The 21,005-nt window shown below is 45.3% G+C and overlaps 2 protein-coding genes across 7 annotated transcripts; both read left to right on the top strand.

Moving 5' to 3' along the window:
* The first annotated feature begins 239 nt into the window (after nt 1-239).
* wdr62 (WD repeat domain 62) lies at nt 240-20,741 on the top strand. Of its 6 annotated transcripts, none has more exons than XM_069173138.1 (33): nt 240-562; nt 1,380-1,471; nt 1,670-1,732; nt 1,809-1,866; nt 3,688-3,870; nt 4,129-4,266; nt 4,371-4,553; nt 4,681-4,841; nt 4,962-5,151; nt 5,590-5,721; nt 5,824-5,996; nt 7,048-7,139; nt 7,214-7,339; nt 7,422-7,492; nt 7,715-7,836; nt 7,956-8,031; nt 8,116-8,227; nt 8,323-8,386; nt 8,550-8,657; nt 8,730-8,839; nt 8,997-9,049; nt 9,128-9,355; nt 9,420-9,493; nt 9,584-9,741; nt 10,212-10,325; nt 10,412-10,583; nt 10,676-10,754; nt 17,294-17,363; nt 18,236-18,509; nt 18,712-18,920; nt 19,338-19,427; nt 19,548-19,666; nt 20,273-20,741. In XM_069173138.1, the coding sequence occupies exons 1-33, from the start codon at nt 461-463 to the stop codon at nt 20,501-20,503; spliced, it is 4,227 nt and encodes a 1,408-aa protein (XP_069029239.1). In that variant the 5' UTR covers nt 240-460; the 3' UTR covers nt 20,504-20,741. The 6 variants fall into 6 exon arrangements, with proteins under 6 accessions (XP_069029239.1, XP_069029236.1, XP_069029238.1 ...); XM_069173135.1 differs by having other exon boundaries at nt 8,730-8,869; nt 9,125-9,355; XM_069173137.1 differs by having other exon boundaries at nt 4,681-4,847.
* On the top strand, nt 1,963-3,699 carry LOC138212601 (uncharacterized). Its single transcript, XM_069173057.1, has 2 exons — nt 1,963-2,006; nt 2,361-3,699. The coding sequence occupies exons 1-2, from the start codon at nt 1,963-1,965 to the stop codon at nt 3,505-3,507; spliced, it is 1,191 nt and encodes a 396-aa protein (XP_069029158.1). The 3' UTR covers nt 3,508-3,699.
* Nucleotides 20,742-21,005: the final 264 nt, after the last annotated feature.

Below are 21,005 nucleotides of genomic sequence, written 5' to 3'. Positions count from 1 at the left end.
ACACCTAAAGTAACAAAACAATTTACGCATATATAAAATTATATAAATATATTATTGAACTTTAAAAACTATCTGGACATTGATTGGTTTATTTGCAAGCAGTTGGGCGGGGTTTTGTCTGCTCGGCTGTCCCATTTGTTGATCTGGGGGAGGGGGCGGAACGTCAGCTGCTCATTGGTTGGTTGTCAGGGTAGAGGGCGGAGCCCAGTTTGAACCGGAGTCCCGCCGCGCAGAGAAGTGTCAGGTTTCGTTAGCGGCAGTTAGCATGAAGCTAACCCGGTTCTCCGTCATTATCATCGGCAGCGGGGAGTTGTGACGGACCGCCCGCACCTGGGGCACACATCAGCGGGCTTTTATGGACCAACACAGCGGTGTTTAGACGGTGACTACCCGGTGTCACTGCTCGGTTTGTTTCTGCGTCTTTTCTTTTTTTTGTATCTAATAAGTTGATTAAGTTATCATGGCAGAGGGAGCGGACTGCAGTTCAGTCCACACCGCGAAGAGGAAGCAGCCGGCGGGCAGGAGGAGCCGACAGAGCCGACAGAAGACCTCCAGCAGCCGGGTAACGGAGCTAACTGTTAGCCTCGCCTTCCCGTTAGCTCGCTCCGTGTTTCTGGGAGTTTTTACTGAAGTGAAGTTTTTAGACGAGTTTCAGGACAAAGTGTCTGAACTGCTCACGGAAGGAAAGACGACTTAACACACACTTTTAACTTATTTTAACCTTTCACAGCAACAAGCTTATGATTAGCGAACAAAAGGCCACCGGTGTCACAAAGAAACCTGTCCCCCCACAAAGTCAAAGTTTATTCAGATAATGTAGTAAAAGTGAGAAGCAGCAGACCAAATATAAAAGTATTACACCTGAGAGCCCAGGTTGTGTTTCTGTTGACCTCCAGATTATTACAGGTGATTTTCTCTTGATTTAAGAGGCAGTACAGAACTCCGTTAGAGGTTTCATCTCTTTATTATGTGTGATTCTTATCTTTCACACACCATCAGGTCAAATAAAAGTCTTATTTTAAATCATCTTAAATATCACTTCATGCATTTCTGCTGCACTAATGAAAGATTTAAAGCAAACTTCACTTCAAATATACAAAAATTATAGCTGTAAATTTTTGGTTTTTAATTTGCATCACAGTGGATACCGTTTCTTTGGATTAACCATCTTGACTATTGGCGTCTTACATGTTTAAATTAGTTTTCACTTCGTGTTTGTGACACTGGAAATATTCATATTAAAATAATGGCTGGTTTAATCATGAGATTTTAGTCAGACTTTAAAATCAGTTGTTAACTGTTAAAAAAAACATCTGCAGAGTGTGACGCTGTTAAATTGTGAGATTTTTGTATGGAGTTTGGTGTGTGTGTTGTTCCAGGTGAGTCTGGAGAAAGTTCTGGGTATCAGCACGGCCAGCAGCAGCGGGTTGACCTCTGACCCCAACTCTGGGCTCATCGCCTACCCTGCAGGGTAAGCCCCGCCTCCTTTGACTCACCTGTGTGTAACGGATAAAAATAGTAGTAGTTTGTTGTTGACGCTGACATGCAGCTGTCACTCAATTATGATAAATAGAATAAATTAGTGGAGGTGTGGCTACCAACTATGAGGAAGTCCATGACCCCCGAGTGAAGGCCCGGTTCTCCTCACCTGACTGCGTCTGTGTTTCAGGTGCGTCGTCGTGCTTCTGCACCCGAAGAAGAACAAGCAGAGTCACATCATCAACACATCCAGGTAGATCTCACCTGAACGCTCAAACACCTGCTGCAACGTGAGATCTGAGCTGAGTGTTCTGGTCTCTGTGTTTCAGGAAGCCGTTCAGCGCTCTGGCCTTCTCTCATGATGGGAAACACCTGGTCACCGGAGAGGTACCCCCCCCCGCCCCGCCCCCCGCCCCGAGGCGGGAGAACCAGAACCAGATCAGAGAAGTTTGCTTTTGTATCTCTGTCCTGAAACATGAAGCGATGGAGCAGTTAAAGGTTGAAAACACACAACAGGCAACACAGATGTAACCGTGGCGATATGTAAACATGAAGGTCCATTCGTGCTCCTCTTCCTCAGTTGTACTGAAAATCAACACGACTGCTGCGACCCGGTTTTATCTTCGCAAGTCACAACCAAACATCTTCAGTGTAAACAGGCGTGTTAACGCTTTATGTGACGATCAGTGAACTCACAACAAACTGCTGTTGGTCTCTTTACTGGTTCTGTTGTGAACTGTTCACATCGGTCCTGGACTTTATTTACATATCCTGGAATTATAAAAACTATTCCAGACATGGAAAGTCAAGCGGTTTGAACGGTTTATGGGCCGAGTCCTGGAATATCATGGAGATTCGCCAAGAACCCGTTTTTAAACTAGTTTGAAAGTAGTCCCTAAACCCAATCCTAAACCCAGTCCTAAACCTAGTCCTAAACCTAGTCCTAAACACAGTCCTAAACACAGACCTAAACCTAGTCCTAAACCTAGTCCTAAACACAGTCCTAAACACAGTCCTAAACCTAGTCCTAAACCTAGTCCTAAACACAGTCCTAAACCTAGTCCTAAACACAGTCCTAAACACAGTCCTAAACCTAGTCCTAAACCTAGTCCTAAACACAGTCCTAAACACAGTCCTAAACACAGACCTAAACCTAGTCCTAAACACAGTCCTAAACACAGTCCTAAACACAGACCTAAACCTAGTCCTAAACCTAGTCCTAAACACAGTCCTAAACACAGTCCTAAACCTAGTCCTAAACCCAGTCCTAAACCCAGTCCTAAACACAGTCCTAAACACAGTCCTAAACCTAGTCCTAAACCTAGTCCTAAACACAGTCCTAAACACAGTCCTAAACCTAGTCCTAAACCTAGTCCTAAACACAGTCCTAAACCTAGTCCTAAACACAGTCCTAAACCCAGTCCTAAACCTAGTCCTAAACCTAGTCCTAAACCTAGTCCTAAACCTAGTCCTAAACACAGTCCTAAACACAATCCTAAACACAGACCTAAACCTAGTCCTAAACCTAGTCCTAAACACAGTCCTAAACACAATCCTAAACACAGACCTAAACCTAGTCCTAAACACAGTCCTAAACACAGACCTAAACCTAGTCCTAAACCTAGTCCTAAACACAGTCCTAAACCTAGTCCTAAACCTAGTCCTAAACACAGTCCTAAACACAATCCTAAACACAGACCTAAACCTAGTCCTAAACCTAGTCCTAAACACAGTCCTAAACACAGACCTAAACCTAGTCCTAAACCTAGTCCTAAACACAGTCCTAAACACAATCCTAAACACAGACCTAAACCTAGTCCTAAACCTAGTCCTAAACACAATCCTAAACACAATCCTAAACACAGACCTAAACCTAGTCCTAAACACAATCCTAAACACAATCCTAAACACAGACCTAAACCTAGTCCTAAACACAGTCCTAAACACAGACCTAAACCTAGTCCTAAACACAGTCCTAAACACAGTCCTAAACACAGTCCTAAACCTAGTCCTAAACACAGACCTTGACTTTATCAAAGGTCGTTAAACCTTTGACTCCGTTAAAGTCCGAGTTTTTCTGCGAGTGTTTGTTTGTTTGTTTGTTGACTTACGAGCACAACATCTTCTAAACATCTTTTTTTCACGGAACTGTTCGACGTCAAACAGAACACGTTATCCCGCAGCTGTGTGATTCTGTGTGTGTTTCAGAGCGGTCACATGCCGTGCGTGCGGGTGTGGGAGGTGGGCGGAGCTCAGGTGGGTGGAGCTCAGGTGGCTGAAGTCCAGACTCATAAATACGGAGTCTCCTGCGTGGCGTTCTCCACCAACAGCTCCTACATCGTCTCCGTGGGATACCAGCACGACATGACCGTCAGTGTGTGGGACTGGAGGGTGAGAACACACGCACACATCAACCAGCAGAGCAGTAGGCTGCTGGAACCACTGGAGGGCGCTGTTGGTTGTAGTACGACGGCTCATCAACATGCAACAAGAGACCGTCTGTCTGGAACGTTTTACAAAGAACTGAAATAAATTCTCTCAAAGAAAAGTCATGAAAAGTGTCTTTGTGTTGTTTTGTGTGTCTTAGTGGTTTTGAAACCTTAAAGAAGACATTGTGTCCCCTCCTCTGTCCTCCGTGTCTCTGAGCAGAAAGGTTCCATCATCGCCTCTAACAAAGTGTCCAGCAGAGTGTCCTCCGTCTCGTTCTCTGAGGACAACAGCTACTTCGTCACCGCCGGAAACCGACACGTCAAGTTCTGGTACCTGGACGCCTCCAAAGAGCGACGGGTGACAGCCTGCTTTCTGATCGGCTAATCACAGCGCTTCGTCACGTCGCCTGGGTAACAGCTTTGTCTTTGTTTTTACTTTCTCTGTTTTCTACCTGTATCCAGGTGAACAGCACGGTGCCCCTGATTGGTCGGTCAGGGTTACTAGGCGACCATAAGAACAGTGTGTTCAGTGGGGTGGCGTGTGGGCGGGGCCTCATGGCATCCAGCACCTACTGCATCACCACCTCCGGTCTGCTGTGTCTGTTCAACGGCAGCCGACAGCTGGAGGCCTGGGTCAACCTCAAGGTGAGCGGGGAAGGGGCGGGGCCGGGGAGGGGAGGGGCGGGACGGGACGCACCTGGACACGCATATGAAAACCGCACTGTGCGTTTGTAACTACTGTTATGTACCTTGTTGTTGTTGTTGTTGACAGACGACGTCAGCCGGCTGTCTGGCCGTCAGTCAGGACTTCATCTTCTGTGGTTGCGCTGACGGCGTCATCAGAGTGTTCAGTCCGTCCAACCTGCAGTACATCAGCACCATGCTCCGCCCACACCGCCTCGGGGTGGACCTGACGCAGGGCGCAACGCACGGGTACAAGTACTGCAAACACGCGGGAGAAATACTGCAAACACGCGGGAGAAATACTGCAAACACGCGGGAGAAATACTGCAGATATTGCAGAATAAATACTTGATAAAACTGTTTCCACAGCAGTCTGTTACCTGCCAGTCCAGGTGCTCAGTACCCCGACACGTTGGCTGTGACCTTTGACCCCGTGGCCCGCCAGCTGAGCTGCGTGTACAACGACCACAGTGTGTACGTGTGGGACGTGAAGGACGTGAGGAACGTGGGGAAGCTGCACTCGGCTCTGTACCACAGCAGCTGTGTGTGGAGCGTCCAGGTCAGCGGTCCACAAGTACACACTCATACTCATACATGTACTGATAAATATACTGCTTGGAGTCCCCAAAATACCTCAAATATATCCAGAACTACTCAAGTATGACCAAAAGTGACAATACTACTAGAAATATCACCAACATTGTTGGATGTACTTTGGAAGAAGTACTTCCAGAAATACTTTAAATATCACTAGAAAGTCCACAAATACTACTTGAAATACTACAGAAATACTCTGTGCTACCAAATTACTTTTAATTGTACAAGGTATACTTCTACCATTTGTGAAAATACTTTCATTCCTACCATTAATACTTCTTGTATTACGAGAAAGACAGAAATATTAATATCATTTGAAGTCATAAAACTTTGGAACACAGTATATTTAGAAGTACTAAAACTTCAGGACGCGGTATATTTTGCGTGCGGTTTTGTTCAGGTGTATCCGGAAGTGAGGGACTCGTCTCAGGCGTGTCTTCCTCCGTCCTCCTTCCTCACCTGTTCCTCTGACAACACCATCAGACTGTGGAACACCGACCCCCCCGCCGGACACACAAACCTCTACAGCAACGTAAGACCACCAGCTCACCGGGAGTACTCGGGGTGGGGGGGGGGGCACTCGTATGTAAACGTGTTTGGAGGAGTCCTCATTAATGACCTGGTGTGTTCTCAGGACCTGCTGAGGATCTTGTATGTGGAGGAGAACATGCAGCACCTGCAGGCGGAGGGGGAGCGGGGGGAGCGGGGGGAGGCAGCAGGGGCTGATGGGAAGGCGGGAATCAGAGTCCTGAGTATCAGTCCTGATGGACAGCACCTGGCGGCCGGGGACCGCTGTGGAAACCTGCGGTGAGACCTGAACACGGACGTGTGACGGGCGTGTGAGAGGCGTGTGAGGGGCGTGTGAGGGGCGTGTGAGAGGCGTGTGAGGGGCGTGTGAGGGGCGTGTGAGAGGCGTGTGAGGGGCGTGTGAGGGGCGTGTGAGATGCGTGTGAGATGCGTGTGAGATGCGTGTGAGATGCGTGTGAGAGGCGTGTGAGGGGCGTGTGAGGGGCGTGTGAGGGGCGTGTGAGAGGCGTGTGAGAGGCGTGTGAGAGGCGTGTGAGAGGCGTGTGAGGGGCGTGTGAGAGGCGTGTGAGGGGCGTGTGAGGGGCGTGTGAGAGGCGTGTGAGAGGCGTGTGAGATGCGTGTGAGATGCGTGTGAGGGGCGTGTGAGAGGCGTGTGAGAGGCGTGTGAGATGCGTGTGAGGGGCGTGTGAGAGGCGTGTGAGGGGGGTGTGAGAGGCGTGTGAGATGCGTGTGAGGGGCGTGTGAGAGGCGTGTGAGGGGCGTGTGAGGGGCGTGTGAGAGGCGTGTGAGGGGCGTGTGAGGGGCGTGTGAGAGGCGTGTGAGAGGCGTGTGAGGGGCGTGTGAGAGGCGTGTGAGGGGCGTGTGAGATGCGTGTGAGGGGCGTGTGAGAGGCGTGTGAGGGGCGTGTGAGAGGCGTGTGAGATGCGTGTGAGGGGCGTGTGAGAGGCGTGTGAGGGGGGTGTGAGAGGCGTGTGAGAGGCGTGTGAGGGGCGTGTGAGAGGCGTGTGAGAGGCGTGTGAGATGCGTGTGAGATGCGTGTGAGGGGCGTGTGAGAGGCGTGTGAGGGGCGTGTGAGAGGCGTGTGAGATGCGTGTGAGGGGCGTGTGAGAGGCGTGTGAGGGGCGTGTGAGGGGCGTGTGAGAGGCGTGTGAGGGGCGTGTGAGGGGCGTGTGAGAGGCGTGTGAGAGGCGTGTGAGGGGCGTGTGAGAGGCGTGTGAGGGGCGTGTGAGATGCGTGTGAGGGGCGTGTGAGGGGCGTCTGAGATGCGTGTGAGATGCGTGTGAGGGGCGTGTGAGAGGCGTGTGATGACATGTCGGTGTTTCTGCTGCAGGATCTTCGGTCTGCAGTTTCTGGACCAGCTGGTGAAGATCGAAGCTCACGACTCGGAGGTGTTGTGTCTGGAGTTCTCCCCCACGTCCACAGGTAAGACCAGGAGACAGGTGATGACGTGGGCTCAGGTGTGACTCCTGATTGACGGCTGTCACCTGTCGTCTCAGGTGTGAAGCTGTTGGCGTCGGCCAGCAGGGATCGACTCCTCCATGTCTTCAACCTGGAGAAGAACTACAGTCTGGAACAAACTCTGAACGACCACTCGGCCTCCATCACGGCTGTGAAGTTCACAGGTAGGAGTTCGGACAACGTTGGCTTCGGTCGTGAATGTCCGCATTTGGAGGCGGAGTCAAACAGAGTTCACCTGTGTTGCAGGTGAGAGCCCGGAGGTTCGAATGGTGAGCTGTGGAGCCGACAAGAGCATCTACTTCCTGACAGCTGAGCAGGTCAGACTCACCTGCAGACGTTTCACCTGGAAACTGTTGAGTTCAGCAAAACCTCTAATTTACACGTTGATTTTTTAAATAGTTTAATTGTTGTCAGAGTCCAGCTGGGGACAGATGATGAGACGAGTAAAGCTGTGAGGTTATTTGTCCTTGTGTGTCTTTGTGGTTATTTAATGTCTCAGTTTTGTAACTTAAAGGTTCTTTTGTTGTGTTTGTGTGCAGACGGCAGAAGGTCTGTCGTTCTCCAGGAGTCACCACGTGGTGGAGAAGACGACTCTGTACGACATGGACCTGGACCTGTCCAGGACTCACGTCGCCGTCGCCTGTCAGGACCGAAACGTCAGGTAGATCAAATATTCAGTCTGAAGTCAGAACTACGAAATGTGTTTTAAACCCAGTTCACGATTCACAATAAGCAGAAAGTGTGAATGTTTCCGTCTGAGCTGAGGAGAGTGTGTTTCAGGGTGTACAACGTGGAGACGGGGAAGCTGAAGAAGTGTTTGAAAGGCTCGTCCAGTGATGAAGGAGCTCTGCTGAAGGTAAGGAGGGAGGAGCTTATTGATGATCAGTCTGTCACGTGAAGCAGCCGAGATGAATCTTCACGCCGTGATGATGCTCCGCAGGTTCAGATGGATCCATCGGGGTCGTTCTTCGCCACCAGCTGCTCCGATAAAAACATCACCATCTTCGACTACGAGTCCGGGGAGTGTGTCGCCACCCTGTTCGGACATTCAGGTGAGTAAATCCAACACGGTGGAGTTGAGAGTTCCTCCTCAGAACCTCACAAAGTAAATCACTTCATCATTTACCTGCTGCGTTTGTTTCCTCAGAGATCGTCACCTGTATGAGGTTCAGTCAGGACTGCAGACACCTCATCTCTGTGTCCGGAGACAGGTGAGCTTCACTGACAGGTGAGCTTCACTGACAGGTGAGCTTCACTGACAGGTGAGCTTCACTGACAGGTGAGCTTCACTGACAGGTGAGCGTTGGTGATGTCAGAAGTCAGGACACGGGTGAACTCTGCTCTCTTGGTTGACTTTGTGTATCTTGTGTGTAGTTGTGTGTTTGTGTGGCGGTTGGACTCCCAGATGACCGGCACCATGAGGAAGAGGCGGAGCCTCAGAGCACCTGCAGCACCTGAACCCAGCAAACAGCTGAACATCAGGTGGGTGAGGTGCTGAAATGCCGAGTGGGCAGCTGATGTCGTGTCTGTCTGAGCTTCATGGTGTCGTTTCAGGAGGGAGACCTTCATCACCGCTCCCTCCTCTCAGCTGCCTCAGATGATGGAGGAGGAGGAGGAGGAGGAGGTCGACCACGGGACTCCAGCCCGACTAGACTCGGCTCCTGGTGAGGAGGAGGTCTGGGGTCGAGTCAAAGGTTACCTCATTGACTTTACCTCCATTTAAAGAAACAGTGATGCTGAAGACTCAACATTTAGTTGTTTTGGCAGCAGATAGTTTGTGTTTTAATCTTGTTGTTGTTGTTGTTGTTGTTGTTGTTTCAGACGCTCAACTGCTTCAGACCAACGGAAAACTGCCCATGTGGTTCAGAAAGCTGGTCGGTCCTCCGTGCTCTTTATTTCACTCCATGACTGATCGATGAGTTTGTGGATTAATTTTCTTCCTGTTTAAGCAGGGTGAGGGCGGGGCCTCTTTAGCCGTCCAATCAGACGCTGAGCCTCGTCAGGTGCGGAGCCGGTGGACGGAGCAGCTGAACCCACTGACCATCTGCTCCAGCTTCTCCCCCAGTCCCACCAAGAGGGAAGAGGAGGACGAAGGGGAGGAGGGAGAGGAAGAGGAGGACTTCCACCCTCAGAGTCTGGAAAATGTCCTGGGAGACGAGGAGGAAGAGGAGGAGGAAGAGGTGAGTGTTCAGAACACTTCCATCAGTTTAACATGGATCTAGTCTGACTGAGTGTGACGTTCAGGTGCGGCAGACGGCAGGTGAGGACCAGAGCACCTTCATCCTTTACCCCAACATCACCTGCAGCACCTCCGACAGGTGAGGCTCACCTTCCTGCCCTTCAAAATAAAAGTCCTCTGTGTGCAGAGCTCAGAGGTCTCAGCTCCTCTCTGACGGTTTGTTTTTCAGGGAGTTTGATGTGGAGGGAGTGACAGAACCTCAGCTGGCTCTCACCCAGCTGGAGGTCAAGGGTCAGGGGGCGGAGCCTGTGTGGAGCACCCAGCTGAGTCCAGACTCCGCCTGCTCCGACGGGTCGGCAGGAAGTCTGGAGCAGCAGCATGACGCAGGTCAGAAACATCAGTCACAGAACAACTGTTTCAACGTCTCAATTCTGAAGATCCTGAAGTAGTTGAGTCCTTTAAATTCAGGATTGAAACATTTTCTGTCAGGATCCTCCTAAAATGAAATTTACTGAGTTTTGTTTTTGTCAAAATTCCCAGATTTGTTATTCTTGGAAAACAAATTCAAGAAAAGTTCTTCTTGAATTTAATTCTTAAATTAATCATTTGATAATTTGTATCACAGTTTGGATACAACGTGTTTTAAGGGGCTCCTTACATTCCTCTTAATAATAACAACAATAATATTAATAGATTTTATTTATGAGTATGAGGCTGATTTACAGGTTGAAATTATCAAAACTACCACAATGAAAATAAAAGTTACACAACATGAATCATTATTAATGCTTCTGCAAATGATTATTTCATTCTTTTCATTTTTTATTACCTATTAATATATTCCTCCTCATCCTCAGACACAGACTCTCTGAGTCAGGGCAGTTCTTCGGGCAGTTTGGGTCTGGAGGACGACGAGGACCGCATCTCTCTGAGGAACCACTTTGACACTCTGTCCTGCAGTGGGACCGACGGTGGGGCGCTCTTCATCGCTCTTCATCTTCAATCGTAACTCTGCCGTCTCCTGGCTCTGACTGCTGTCTGACCTTTGACCTTCCAGAGAAGTTCGACACAGACCTGAGGACTTTGCAGCCTCCAGAGGAGAAACACTTCCTGAATCCCCGACTCAGCATCTCCACCCGCTTCCTGTCCCGCTTCCAGGACAGAATCAGGTCCGCTTACCCACAATCCTCGGCAGCTGTGAGGGACAGGAATGAAGCTGTGACCTCAAGGTAACTGTATGGGTCCCCATTATGAGCGCAGGTGACTGAGTGAGTCTGGTGGTAGTTGTCATGGCAATAATGGATGATTTCTGCTGTTGTAGGGCGTGTCTGAACAGAGCTCCGCCTCCTGCCTCCATCCCGACCAGGATCTCAGAGGAGAGCAACATAAGCAACACATCGGTACACAATCACACCTGAAACACTCGAAACACACCTGAAACACACTAAAAACACCTGAAACACACTAAAAACACCTGAAACACAATAAACACGCCTGAAACACACTAAACACAATAAACACACCTGAAACACACTAAAAACACCTGAAACACAATAAACACGCCTGAAACACACTAAACACAATAAACACGCCTGAAACACACTAAAAACACCTGAAACACAAGAAACACACCTAAAACACACTAAACACGCCTGAAACACACTAAAAACACCTGAAACACAATAAACACGCCTGAAACACACTAAAAACACCTGAAACACACTAAACACGCCTGAAACACACTAAACACAATAAACATACCTGAAACACACTAAAAACACCTGAAACACAATAAACACACTTGAAACACACTAAAAACACCTGAAACACAATAAACACGCCTGAAACACACTAAACACAATAAACACTCCTGAAACACACTAAAAACACCTGAAACACAAGAAACACACCTAAAACACACTAAACACGCCTGAAACACACTAAAAACACCTGAAACACACTAAACACGCCTGAAACACACTAAAAACACCTGAAACACAATAAACACGCCTGAAACACACTAAACACAATAAACACACCTGAAACACACTAAAAACACCTGAAACACAATAAACACACCTGAAACACACTAAAAACACCTGAAACACAATAAACACACCTGAAACACACTAAACACAATAAACACGCCTGAAACACACTAAAAACACCTGAAACACAAGAAACACACCTAAAACACACTAAACACGCCTGAAACACACTAAAAACACCTGAAACACAATAAACACGCCTGAAACACACTAAAAACACCTGAAACACACTAAACACGCCTGAAACACACTAAACACAATAAACATACCTGAAACACACTAAAAACACCTGAAACACAATAAACACACTTGAAACACACTAAAAACACCTGAAACACAATAAACACGCCTGAAACACACTAAACACAATAAACACTCCTGAAACACACTAAAAACACCTGAAACACAAGAAACACACCTAAAACACACTAAACACGCCTGAAACACACTAAAAACACCTGAAACACAATAAACACACCTGAAACACACTAAACACGCCTGAAACACACTAAACACAATAAACACGCCTGAAACACACTACACACGCCTGAAACACACTAAACACAATAAACACGCCTGAAACACACTAAAAACACCTGAAACACAATAAACACGCCTGAAACACACTAAAAACACCCGAAACACAACAAACACACCTAAAACACACCTGAAACACAATAAACACACCTAAAACACACCTGAAACACCCGAAACACACCTGAAACACAATAAAAAAAACACCTGAAACACAATCACACCCGAAACACACCTGAAACACAATAAACACGCCTGAAACACACTAAAAACACCTGAAACACAATAAACACACCTGAAACACACCTGAAACACACCTGAAACACAATAAAAACACCTGAAACACAATCACACCTGAAACACCCGAAACACACCTGAAACACAATAAACACGCCTGAAACACACTAAACACAATAAACACGCCTGAAACACACTAAACACAATAAACACGCCTGAAACACACTAAACACAATAAACACGCCTGAAACACACTAAAAACACCTGAAACACAATAAACACGCCTGAAACACACTAAACACAATAAACACGCCTGAAACACACTAAAAACACCTGAAACACAAGAAACACACCTAAAACACACTAAACACGCCTGAAACACACTAAAAACACCTGAAACACAAGAAACACAATAAACACGCCTGAAACACACTAAACACAATAAACACGCCTGAAACACACTACACACGCCTGAAACACACTAAACACAATAAACACGCCTGAAACACAATAAACACGCCTGAAACACAATAAACACACCTGAAACACAATCACACCTGAAACACCCGAAACACACTTGAAACACAATAAACACGCCTGAAACACACTAAAAACACCTGAAACACAATAAACACGCCTGAAACACAATAAACACACCTGAAACACACTAAAAACACCTGAAACACAATCACAACTGAAACACCCGAAACACACCTGAAACACAATCAACACGCCTGAAACACACTAAAAACACCTGAAACACAATAAACACGCCTGAAACACACTAAAAACACCTGAAACACAATAAACACGCCTGAAACACACTAAACACACCTGAAACACAACCAACACGCCTGAAACACACTAAAAACACCTGAAACACAATAAACACGCCTGAAACACACTAAAAACACCTGAAACACAATCACAACTGAAACACCCGAAACACACCTGAAACACAATCAACACGCCTGAAACACACTAAAAACGCCTGAAACACAATAAACACGCCTGAAACACAATAAACACGCCTGAAACACACTAAAAACACCTGAAACACAATAAACACGCCTGAAACACACTAAAAACACCTGAAACACAATAAACACGCCTGAAACACACTAAACACAATAAACACACCTGAAACACCCGAAACACACCTGAAACACAACCAACACGCCTGAAACACACTAAAAACACCTGAAACACAATAAACACGCCTGAAACACACTAAACACACCTGAAACACACTAAACACACCTGAAACACCCGAAACACACCTGAAACACAATAAAAAACACCTGAAACACAATCACACCTGAAACACCCGAAACACACCTGAAACACAATAAACACACCTGAAACACAATAAAAAACACCTGAAACACAATCACACCTGAAACACCCGAAACACACCTGAAACACAATAAAAACACCTGAAACACCCGAAACACACCTGAAACACCCGAAACACACCTGAAACACAATAAACACGCCTGAAACACACTAAAAACACCTGAAACACAATAAACACACCTGAAACACACTAAACACACCTGAAACACAATAAACACACCTAAAACACACCTGAAACACCCGAAACACACCTGAAACACAATAAAAAAACACCTGAAACACAATCACACCTGAAACACCCGAAACACACCTGAAACACAATAAACACGCCTGAAACACACTAAAAACACCTGAAACACAATAAACACACCTAAAACACACTAAACACACCTGAAACACAATAAACACACCTAAAACACACCTGAAACACCCGAAACACACCTGAAACAATAAAAAAACACCTGAAACACAATCACACCTGAAACACACCTGAAACACAATAAACACGCCTGAAACACACTAAACACACCTGAAACACACCTGAAACACAATAAACACACCTGAAACACAATAAAAACACCTGAAACACAATCACACCTGAAACACCCGAAACACAATAAACACGCCTGAAACACAATAAACACGCCTGAAACACACTAAACACACCTGAAACACCCGAAACACACCTGAAACACCCGAAACACACCTGAAACACAATAAACACGCCTGAAACACAATAAAAACACCTGAAACACAATAAACACGCCTGAAACACACTAAACACGCCTGAAACACACTAAACACACCTGAAACACCCGAAACACACCTGAAACACAATAAACACGCCTGAAACACTAAAAACACCTGAAACACACTAAACACGCCTGAAACACACTAAACACAATAAACACGCCTGAAACACACTACACACGCCTGAAACACACTAAACACAATAAACACGCCTGAAACACACTAAAAACACCTGAAACACAATAAACACGCCTGAAACACACTAAAAACACCCGAAACACAACAAACACACCTAAAACACACCTGAAACACAATAAACACACCTAAAACACACCTGAAACACCCGAAACACACCTGAAACACAATAAAAAAAACACCTGAAACACAATCACACCCGAAACACACCTGAAACACAATAAACACGCCTGAAACACACTAAAAACACCTGAAACACAATAAACACACCTAAAACACACTAAACACACCTGAAACACAATAAAAACACCTGAAACACAATCACACCTGAAACACCCGAAACACACCTGAAACACAATAAACACGCCTGAAACACACTAAACACAATAAACACGCCTGAAACACACTAAACACAATAAACACGCCTGAAACACACTAAACACAATAAACACGCCTGAAACACACTAAAAACACCTGAAACACAATAAACACGCCTGAAACACACTAAACACAATAAACACGCCTGAAACACACTAAAAACACCTGAAACACAAGAAACACACCTAAAACACACTAAACACGCCTGAAACACAATCACACCTGAAACACCCGAAACACACTTGAAACACAATAAACACGCCTGAAACACACTAAACACAATAAACACGCCTGAAACACACTAAACACAATAAACACGCCTGAAACACACTACACACGCCTGAAACACACTAAACACAATAAACACGCCTGAAACACAATAAACACGCCTGAAACACAATAAACACACCTGAAACACAATCACACCTGAAACACCCGAAACACACTTGAAACACAATAAACACGCCTGAAACACACTAAAAACACCTGAAACACAATAAACACGCCTGAAACACAATAAACACACCTGAAACACACTAAAAACACCTGAAACACAATCACAACTGAAACACCCGAAACACACCTGAAACACAATCAACACGCCTGAAACACACTAAAAACACCTGAAACACAATAAACACGCCTGAAACACACTAAAAACACCTGAAACACAATAAACACGCCTGAAACACACTAAACACACCTGAAACACAACCAACACGCCTGAAACACACTAAAAACACCTGAAACACAATAAACACGCCTGAAACACACTAAAAACACCTGAAACACAATCACAACTGAAACACCCGAAACACACCTGAAACACAATCAACACGCCTGAAACACACTAAAAACGCCTGAAACACAATAAACACGCCTGAAACACAATAAACACGCCTGAAACACACTAAAAACACCTGAAACACAATAAACACGCCTGAAACACACTAAAAACACCTGAAACACAATAAACACGCCTGAAACACACTAAACACAATAAACACACCTGAAACACCCGAAACACACCTGAAACACAACCAACACGCCTGAAACACACTAAAAACACCTGAAACACAATAAACACGCCTGAAACACACTAAACACACCTGAAACACCCGAAACACACCTGAAACACAATAAAAAACACCTGAAACACAATCACACCTGAAACACCCGAAACACACCTGAAACACAATAAACACACCTGAAACACAATAAAAAACACCTGAAACACAATCACACCTGAAACACCCGAAACACACCTGAAACACAATAAAAACACCTGAAACACCCGAAACACACCTGAAACACCCGAAACACACCTGAAACACAATAAACACGCCTGAAACACACTAAAAACACCTGAAACACAATAAACACACCTGAAACACACTAAACACACCTGAAACACAATAAACACACCTAAAACACACCTGAAACACCCGAAACACACCTGAAACACAATAAAAAAACACCTGAAACACAATCACACCTGAAACACCCGAAACACACCTGAAACACAATAAACACGCCTGAAACACACTAAAAACACCTGAAACACAATAAACACACCTAAAACACACTAAACACACCTGAAACACAATAAACACACCTAAAACACACCTGAAACACCCGAAACACACCTGAAACAATAAAAAAAACACCTGAAACACAATCACACCTGAAACACACCTGAAACACAATAAACACGCCTGAAACACACTAAAAACACCTGAAACACAATAAACACACCTAAAACACACTAAACACACCTGAAACACACCTGAAACACAATAAACACACCTGAAACACAATAAAAACACCTGAAACACAATCACACCTGAAACACCCGAAACACAATAAACACGCCTGAAACACAATAAACACGCCTGAAACACACTAAACACACCTGAAACACCCGAAACACACCTGAAACACCCGAAACACACCTGAAACACAATAAACACGCCTGAAACACAATAAAAACACCTGAAACACAATAAACACGCCTGAAACACACTAAACACGCCTGAAACACACTAAACACACCTGAAACACCCGAAACACACCTGAAACACAATAAACACGCCTGAAACACTAAAAACACCTGAAACACAATAAATACGCCTGAAACACAATAAAAACACCTGAAACACACTAAACACGCCTGAAACACACTAAACACGCCTGAAACACAATAAACACGCCTGAAACACAATAAACACGCCTGAAACACTAAACACAATAAACACGCCTGGAACACACTAAACACGCCTGAAACACACTAAACACAATAAACACGCCTGGAACACACTAAACACGCCTGAAACACACTAAACACACTAAACACGCCTGAAACGCACTAAACACGCCTGAAACACAATAAACACGCCTGGAACACACTAAACACGCCTGAGTGTAAGTCTGTTTGTCTTCAGGTGATGTCGGAGTCGAGCAGCGACGTCGTCTCCATGTCGACTCAGAGAGGAAACGGGAGCTGTGACGGCGGTGAGTCGGCAGTTTCTTGTTTTTTTATCGTCTGCTTTTTAAATGACTCGCAGAAATAAATGTAACCTCCAAACAGGAAGTCAGTGTTGATAAGATAAACCTGAAACTGGTTTGACTCACGTGAAGCGCCTCCTGTTAAAAGTCCCTCAGAAACGAAAGTGTTACATGTTTGATTTGTTTTTTTGGTTCCTCTGAGACATCTTAAATACAAAACGTTCATAATTACAGAAACAGCTGACAGCATCCCTCCAGCTGTCTGTCTCTCTCACACACACACACACACACACACACACACACACACACACACACACACACACACAGTCAGACCAGTTGAACAGAGTTCCTCAGAGGCTCCATGATGCTTCCCTGAGGGACGCCGCCCACCTGCTCCTCTAAACTCCTGCTGGACCACCGCCGGTGCAACAACAGCAGTGTGTGTGTGTGTGTGTGTGTGTGTGCGACCACAGTGAGGCGCCACCACTCAGACCAACCCAGACAAGCTTCCTGTTCAATTTCCCATCAGCCCTGGCGTCGCCCACCACGCCGACTACACACCATGTGTTTCGTCCAGTGCAGGAAGTTGCTGGGAGGTGTGTCTGCGTGGGTTGTCGTACACACACCGGGTGTTTAGGTGTTTCTCTTCTCGAGGTTAAAGGTCACTGAGGTTGTTTTGAATATTCTGGTCTGTTTAGGTGGGATTACTCTCGAACTATTGTTATGTGATGTCATCGTCCTGAAACAGAATCCCATCTGGTCAGAGGTCACCTCGTGTCGCTGTGGGAACTTTTTCAAAACTTAATTTTCTCCTTGAATCTCTTTGAAGTCCCGCCACTCTTCAGCTCTGACATCATTCTTCTTCTTTAACCAATCAGATGTCACCTCCAATACTGTGACGGCCCACAACAGCAGCGCAGTGTCTTCAGTCCAGCAGGGGACGTCTCGGCTGGGATACCTGGGAACCACAGCCAGCTCCAGGGCCAAACTGAGCCTGGACACCCCCACCCTCATCTCCACCTCCACCCAGGTGGAGAACAAGGAGGACCTCTGCCCCTCCTCAGACCCCACGTCTGCAGCCACCCCCCCGCTGTCCGCTGGTCTGGAACTGCACAGCGCCGAAGCCGAAGCCCATCTGGACCGGACCAGCAGGTAACACCTGGTCCCACGATGGGCCGCAAACAAAACACACACATATATATATATATATATAATATTTAATGTATTAAGTCGTTTTTCTTTCAGGAAGTTGTAATAGTCTGTAAAAAAAACCTAAATCGACAGTTGAGAAAATTGTCGTAATTAAATCAATCAATCAATTTCACCTGATTTGCATTTTATTTCATCTTGTCAGCCAGCAGGTGTTGGCCACGCCCTCTCAGGTGACGTCACAGGGCGGAGTCGGCAGGTTGAGCGTCGGCAGCGTCGAAGAGACGCCAAGCAATGAAAACCAAACACTCATCCAGAGCCCCGCCCTCTCGACCCCGCCCACCACGTCTGAGGTCAGCACCTGCTCCGCCACTACGTCAGCGGACGGTCGAGGACGGTCGAGGACGGATCCAGGTAACGGCGGCCGTCGTCCCCGAGAACCTCTGATATCATGTTTATCCTCTAAAAATATCTTTGAACTTTTTCATGTCGCACTTGTTTTTCTCCTAAAACTTTCTCCAACTTTTAAAATGTTACAAAAATTTTTAAACAAATTTCTTTGATTAATATTTCAGATATTTTCTCAAAAGTATTTAAAAATATGAAGATTTTTTTTTTTTTTAAATGTCTTTAAATATTATAGCTAACTTTTTTTCTTTTTTATACATTTGGACTTTTTCCCTAAAATCTTTTATACTTTTTCTCACAATATTTTGAGAAATTTCACTTTTCAAAAATATTTTTGTTTTTTTTTCCCAGAAATATTCGTTTGATTTTCCGACTTCTGCTCTGATCCCTTCGTCATTTTTCTTTTTCTGGTTTTGGTATCAGACGTGTCTTCTGGAGCTGATTCCTTCGTCACCGCCCCGCCCACCTCTTGCTCCTCCCCTCTATCAGAAAGACTCCACCCCCCCCAGACAGGTAACTTCCTGTACAGTTCCTGTGACACTGTCAGGTGTTCGGACTCCCGGTCACATTGGACAGATCGTTGCTGTAGCGCCCCCCTCAGGATAGACTGTAAGAACAGTTATTATTCTGCAGGTTCAGGTGGAGGTGAGGATGAGGATGAGGATGAAGAGTCGGTTAGTCTGCAGGAGTGTCAGCAGGTCGCCAACGAGCTGAGACAGACGGCGAGGCGAGCCGTGCGTTTCTACCAGCAGGTTCGATACCGACTTCCTGTTTCTGTTCACGTCAGAAACTGTTTTTCTGCTCAAAGTATAACTGAACTTTTCTCTTCATATTCTTCATCAAAATATTTTTACTTTTAAAAGAACTTTACAACTTTTTCATTTAGGATTTCCACTTTATGTATTAATATATTATATATTATGAAATGTTTTATATTTTCCCCCTAAAATATGACTTTAACTGTTTTTAATTAGATAAAATTAATTTTTGAATTTTTTTTGAAAATACTTCTTTGACGGTTTATTTTTATATATATATATAATTTTGCAGTATCAAACATTTTCTGGTGACGTGACATGATAGTTTTTTACTTTATGTTGTGAATTTTTTTTTCTCACATTTTAGTGTTACTCATAATGTGGCTTTTTTTAATTTATTTTTTTTACTTTTTTGGCCTTCTGATACTTTTTCTCTTTTTTAAAACTTCTAATTTTCTACTTTCTGTAATTTTGTGAACTTTTCTCAGTTTTCTGACGTTATGAAAGATGTTTATATTTTGCTTCTATTGTCAGAATGTCTTTTTTCTCGTACGTTTTCTCCACCGGTGTCGTTAAACCCGTTTTGCGTCTCTGATGCAGCTCGGCGGTTCTGGACGCCGTCTCCAGATGTCGTCCGTCCTGCAGGAGGCGTTTGGTGTCGTTCAGTCTGAGCTGCAGGCGGTGCTGGGGGGGGCGGTGCTCGGTGGGGCGGGCGGACGCAGCGGCGGCGCCCCCTCTGGTCAGCCGGAGGACGACGGGACGATGTCGCTGCTGGAGAGGTACTCGGAGCTGCTGGTCCAGATGACCCAGAACAAACTGAACCGGATGTGAAGCAGGTCGCCGTACGGAGGCTGAAAGAGGACAAACTTCTGTCTGAAACAGAAACTGAAGCTTCATCCAGCAGATATTAAAACATCAGTGTTAAACTCGATGCACCTTATGTTTGTTTTTATGACAGCAACGTGTTTTATTTGAATTTGAAATCACCTTCACTGTTTGTACAGAAACTGTAGTTTTATGTGTCTTAATAAATGTTCAATGAGTCTCCGATTTCTTGTTTATATTCTTATTGAATTTTATATTTATTTTCTTGTAAAAATGTCTTTTATAAATAATTAAACATGAAATCAGAACCTCAGAAGCTGCCAATGATTATTTATAGAAAAGAATAAATGTTCCTTTATGTTTCAGATGCAATTTAAAAGTCTTTAAAAGTTAATGGACTTTTCTGAAAACTATCTGCCTCCAAAACATTTTTAAATCAAAAGTAAAAGTTTGGTTTGACTGTGAGGCTGAAAAATATACTCTGAACCAAAGTCCGTTCAGAAAATGG

The sequence above is a fragment of the Embiotoca jacksoni genome, unplaced genomic scaffold (assembly GCF_022577435.1).
Source record: "Embiotoca jacksoni isolate LCO1_2020_lvr unplaced genomic scaffold, fEmbJac1.0.p SCAF_58, whole genome shotgun sequence".
NCBI classification, from domain to species: Eukaryota; Metazoa; Chordata; class Actinopteri; family Embiotocidae; genus Embiotoca; species Embiotoca jacksoni.
Note: the sequence above shows the minus strand (reverse complement) of the source record. Positions and strands in the feature narration are given on the sequence as shown.

What these genes read in the sequence shown, in the direction of transcription:
- wdr62 (XM_069173133.1), top strand. Translation starts at nt 461, where the DNA reads ATGGCAGAGGGAGCGGACTGCAGTTCAGTCCACACCGCGAAGAGGAAG. An exon ending in AGGCCTGGGTCAACCTCAAG is followed by an intron (nt 4,554 to 4,680) that starts GTGAGCGGGGAA and finishes TGTTGTTGACAG; the next exon opens with ACGACGTCAGCCGGCTGTCT. An exon ending in CACCCTGTTCGGACATTCAG is followed by an intron (nt 8,228 to 8,322) that starts GTGAGTAAATCC and finishes TTGTTTCCTCAG; the next exon opens with AGATCGTCACCTGTATGAGG.
- LOC138212601 (XM_069173057.1), top strand. Translation starts at nt 1,963, where the DNA reads ATGGAGCAGTTAAAGGTTGAAAACACACAACAGGCAACACAGAT. An exon ending in ACACAACAGGCAACACAGAT is followed by an intron (nt 2,007 to 2,360) that starts GTAACCGTGGCG and finishes TTTTTAAACTAG; the next exon opens with TTTGAAAGTAGTCCCTAAAC.